Source organism: Guillardia theta, assembly GCF_000315625.1.
Source record: "Guillardia theta CCMP2712 unplaced genomic scaffold GUITHscaffold_361, whole genome shotgun sequence".
Classification (NCBI taxonomy): domain Eukaryota; class Cryptophyceae; order Pyrenomonadales; family Geminigeraceae; genus Guillardia; species Guillardia theta.
This window is the reverse complement of record NW_005434318.1, coordinates 1-4,487: the sequence shown is the minus strand read 5'-3', so window position 1 is coordinate 4,487 and position 4,487 is coordinate 1. Positions and strand designations below refer to the sequence as shown.

The following is a 4,487-nucleotide window of genomic DNA, read 5'->3' as shown; positions in this document are numbered from 1 at the left end:
TCGATGGGACAACTGAAGCAGCTACAACCAAGCTATCCTACGCGCCACAGGAGACCACCTTGCCGCTGTCCACCACGCCCCTTCCACCAACAGCAGAAGGAAAGATCAGTTCGTCTATCAATGTGGTCTTGATCTGTGTCCTTCCTTGCATAGCGGGAACGATGTGCATGTGCTTTGCTTGTACATACTGCAGGCGAGGACCGAAAGCTCGCTGCTGGACGTGCCATCGTGCTGGAGGCGCCAACGCCCAAGTGCAGGAGGCTATCTACACCTCCACTGTCACAACGGTTGCCTTCTCCATCCCTCCTGTAAACCCGGATGTCAAGAGCGAAGAGTCGCAGCAGGTAGGACAGAGCGCAGCTGAGACCATCGAGGGCACGGAAGACGCTCAGACTGTTGAAGCTTTGACGAGTGAGAACCGAGCGGGAAGAGCGACGGCAGAGGGCCATACAGATTCGGATGATGAAATGTATCCTTTCTCAGCTCGTAATATCTCGTAGTGAGGTAATGACGCTTATAAGGCGATGTAATGAATGTCTAGAGTTTGTGAGGTTCTTCGTTGCTCGTTGTGCAGTTCCCATTCGTCCTTGTATGTCAGACCGGCACAAGCCCGATCTGTACGAAAGAGGCTCTGTCCATGTCAGCCTGCGTCACAATCAATCCAACTCCCTTCCAGCTGAGTTTTCACCTGAGAACCCCGCAAGGGCAGACATAGGTTGATCTCCAGTCGCCCAAAAATTGATTAATAGATACGAACACAATCCAACGCCTTCCCAACCAAAAACTAGTTGTATAAAATTATCTGCAACAACAAGCATTAACATAAAAAATGTGAATAAAGAAAGATGTGTTGTATACACAACCTTCAGGAATGTGGGAGAGCACCAGAGCAATCACTGCTGCGTTTACTAAAACATAACGAGCACGACAATCCACTTCTGTCGGCTATAGTCGATTGACAAGGAGAAGCTCCGCGCCATGCGCGCTGAGGTATCGTGGTACCCTGAGTACGTGGATGGGACTGAACTGCTCTATCAGGAGGCATTCGCCATCGAGAAAAGGAAAGTTGCAACGCTGAGCACACAGGTGAATCTTGCATGCAAGACTGAGACGTGACGGCATCGTTGAGATCTCGAGCCTCAAGGAACATTATGCCTCGACGGAGATAGAATGCGAGAATATGAGAGATCAGCTTGTGACATGTGACAGTCTCCTGCCCCTCGATGTCTCTCACGCTCCTGCTCCACAGTGGAAGAGAAGTTGCGGCATATCAGGAAAGAAGCAGCAGACAACAAGGCCGAGGTCAAGGGATGAGGCGTGACGACATCTGTCAACCGTTGATGCAGATGGAGGCTGCGCATGAAAAGGAGCTCACAGCTCTGATGAAGAAGCAGGACCAGGAGCTCTCTGCATCGCGGGCGAGTTGGGCAAAGAAGGAGGATCACATGAAGGCAAAGCTGAAAAGCCGTCGAGCCGCTCTGACTCCTAGTAGGATCGCGTCAAAGAGCTGGAAGAGCAGGTGGAGAGCTTGACAGCGGCCGTGAAGGAACTGGAGGTGGAGGATCTCGGCATCGAAGTCGGAGCTGACTACCGCTCTCGCAGCAAGAGAACGACAGAATCAGCAAGACTTCCTGCTCTCGCAACGCACAATTCAACTCGGTAGGGGGAGAGGAGAGGAGAGGAGAGGAGAGGAGAGGAGAGGAGAGGAGAGGAGAGGAGAGGAGAGGAGAGGAGAGGAGAGGAGAGGAGAGGAGAGGAGAGGAGAGGAGAGGAGAGGAGAGCAGAGGAGAGGCAGGAGCTGTGAGTAGCTGAGCTCTTGCACTGCAGACGATCTCGTCGCTCAAGGCTGAAGTGTCAAAGTTGGCTTCTCCTTCGCTCCTGTCCGCGCTTGACTTTCAGTGCTGCAGGCATCAGCGGACTTGCAGGATGAACTGGCAAAGGTGCACAATGGGAAGATAAAGAAGGGAGGGAAGGGAAGGGAGGAAAAGCGGAGGGAGTAGATAAACGAGAGGAGAGCGGAAGGAGACGAGAGGGGAGGGGAGGAAGGAGACGAGAAGGGGAGGAGAGGAGAGGGGAGGGGAGGGGAAGAGTCTGTCAGTGGAAGCATGACAAGGAGTCCGAGGCGCGGGAGTCGAATGAGAGTCAAGCCTTTGAGTCAAATCAACCAGCAGAGTGATGAGCTGGAGTAGTTTTCAGTTTGTTTGATTGCCTCTGGCCACGTTTGACCACCAGGCTCTGACTCAAGGTTACCTTGGACCTTTTAACTTCTTGTTTAGTAGACATGGAGAGGAAGGATCCGAGACATCTCTGCATGATTCAAGTCCCTGAGTGTCCTCCGAGCCGGACTGGCGCTGTCCGGGCCTGCGGTAGCCGCTACTACGCGGCCTACCTGTGCCGCAGTGCTGAAGCAGTACACAAGCAGTGCAGCCAGCGGGGCGGCCCTATCGCTGTGGACTGACTCCACCAGGCCTCGTGATGGATCGTATGCCAGCCGTGCCAGTCAGATAGCGCCGAGTTAACAAAAACTCTCCTGTAAACCAAGACGACTTACGTGTTTCAAGGCGGCCATGTAGCATGTGTGACGAAGAGGGGGCTTTCCTAGCCGTCTTGCTAAGGTCCTCTCATGTCTGGATGCGGCTTGGGTTTTATGTCCTAGCATACCGTCTATCTGTCATATGCTCCTCAATTCTGGTTTCGTGTGCATTAAACTCGGTCTTGAGCACTTGTGCTCCGTCACCTCGGCCCCGTGTGACTCACCGAGTCGGACGGTTGCACCCGGCCGTGAGTCTAGTAGGCCCGCCCGCTGCCGGGTCGGCCCGGCGGCATGAGGGATGATGACAACGGAAGATAGGGGCAGGCGCAAGACAGTTTAGTTAATTTTAAGTGGAATGTGTTTATTTTGCAGTACTGTGTAGTCACCGTGGGGGACAAAGTTGCTAAATTACAAGTAAAACGGTTAAATTAGGGCGAATTATACATAATTTACATTGAGGTATGCTATTTAGAAAGTTTTGGGTTAAAAATAAGTGTAATCTCAATAGATTCAAGCAAAAATATTTTTAACTTCCTTGGAAGTTGATAGATAAGTGGGCGCGCAATGCAAGGGGGTATGCGAGATATTGGGCGGGACCAGCGGCAGAGAGGGCGGAGGCGAGGAATCAACGAACATCGAAGGATTATATGGTGAGCGAACATGCTGCTTGCTCTATCTTTGCGGTTTTGTTCTGTGCTGTCCCGGTGCTAGTAAGGTTCGGAACCGAAAAATCAGTTTCCTCAGTGTGGTTGAACACTCTGTTTCTCACAGCTGCTGAGATACAAATGTACTAATCCCATCCAACGCAGGAATCCTCTCAGACTGAGAATCTCCTTCGCCATCTTGCTGCTTCTCGGAATCTTCAACCTCAACCAGGTAAAATCTTTCCAATCCTTTCACAACAACTTTGATTTTTGAAAATACTCTATCTTAGGCCAGCAATGTGACAGAACAAAATTTGTATCCAAGAACTAACACGACAATTACCATTCAATTCAACATGACATTCAATACATCCAAAGCCCTCCCACAGTCAATCTGCGCAAGAAACCAATATGCAACTGGCTGTAATTTGATCTGCGACTTGCTCAAGAACTGCAGCGGGAACGGCCGGTGCAACGGGCAGACGGGGGAGTGCGACTGCTACGAGGGGTATAGCGGGACGAGCTGCTCTCAGAGGGCAGACGAGGGGAGTGCGACTGCTACGAGGGGTATAGCGGGACGAGCTGCTCAGAGGGGACGGGCGGGGGCGGAGGAGGAGGAGGAGGAGGAGCGGGAGGAACTCGTACGGAGCGAGCTGCACGGAGGAGTGCGACATGCTCAAGAACTGCAGCGGGAACGGGCGGTGCAACGGGCAGACGGGGGAGTGCGACTGCTACGAGGGGTATAGCGGGACGAGCTGCTCAGAGGGGACGGGCGGGGGCGGAGGAGGGGGAGGAGGAGTGTGCGGGAGGAACTCGTACGGAGCGAGCTGCACGGAGGAGTGCGACATGCTCAAGAACTGCAGCGGGAACGGGCGGTGCAACGGGCAGACGGGGGAGTGCGACTGCTACGAGGGGTATAGCGGGACGAGCTGCTCAGAGGGGACGGGCGGGGGAGGAGGAGGGGGAGGAGGAGTGTGCGGGAGGAACTCGTACGGAGCGAGCTGCACGGAGGAGTGCGACATGCTCAAGAACTGCAGCGGGAACGGGCGGTGCAAACGGGGCTAGACGGGGGAGTGCGACTGCTACGAGGGGTATAGCGGGACGAGCTGCTCGTTTTTTCGTTGTGTCCACATGGGTTTGTTATCAGTGGTACTTGTATAGTTTTGGGGTTTTTTTTCGGCTTAGGTCTTGCTGCAGGTCGATGTACGTCTTGCTCAAAGTTGTTCAGATAATCAATTTGAAAGCATTTCGTGTAACGGGACGTCAGACACGACATGTCGCAACTGCAGTGCGATCGCTTGCGAGGACGG

At 53.3% G+C, this 4,487-nt stretch overlaps 2 protein-coding genes across 2 annotated transcripts; both read left to right on the top strand.

Annotated features, from left to right (window-relative positions):
* Positions 1 to 978: 978 nt before the first annotated feature.
* GUITHDRAFT_149423 (hypothetical protein) lies at positions 979 to 1,959 on the top strand (the record flags this gene model as incomplete). The annotated part of the gene is made up of 4 exons (XM_005818179.1): positions 979 to 1,086; positions 1,210 to 1,302; positions 1,347 to 1,519; positions 1,908 to 1,959. 4 exons carry the CDS (start codon positions 979 to 981, stop codon positions 1,957 to 1,959), a joined length of 426 nt encoding a protein of 141 aa, XP_005818236.1.
* A 1,890-nt stretch (positions 1,960 to 3,849) lies between these two features.
* GUITHDRAFT_122543 (hypothetical protein) lies at positions 3,850 to 4,242 on the top strand (the record flags this gene model as incomplete). Its single annotated transcript, XM_005818178.1, has 1 exon — positions 3,850 to 4,242. The coding sequence occupies one exon, from the start codon at positions 3,850 to 3,852 to the stop codon at positions 4,240 to 4,242; it is 393 nt and encodes a 130-aa protein (XP_005818235.1).
* Positions 4,243 to 4,487: the final 245 nt, after the last annotated feature.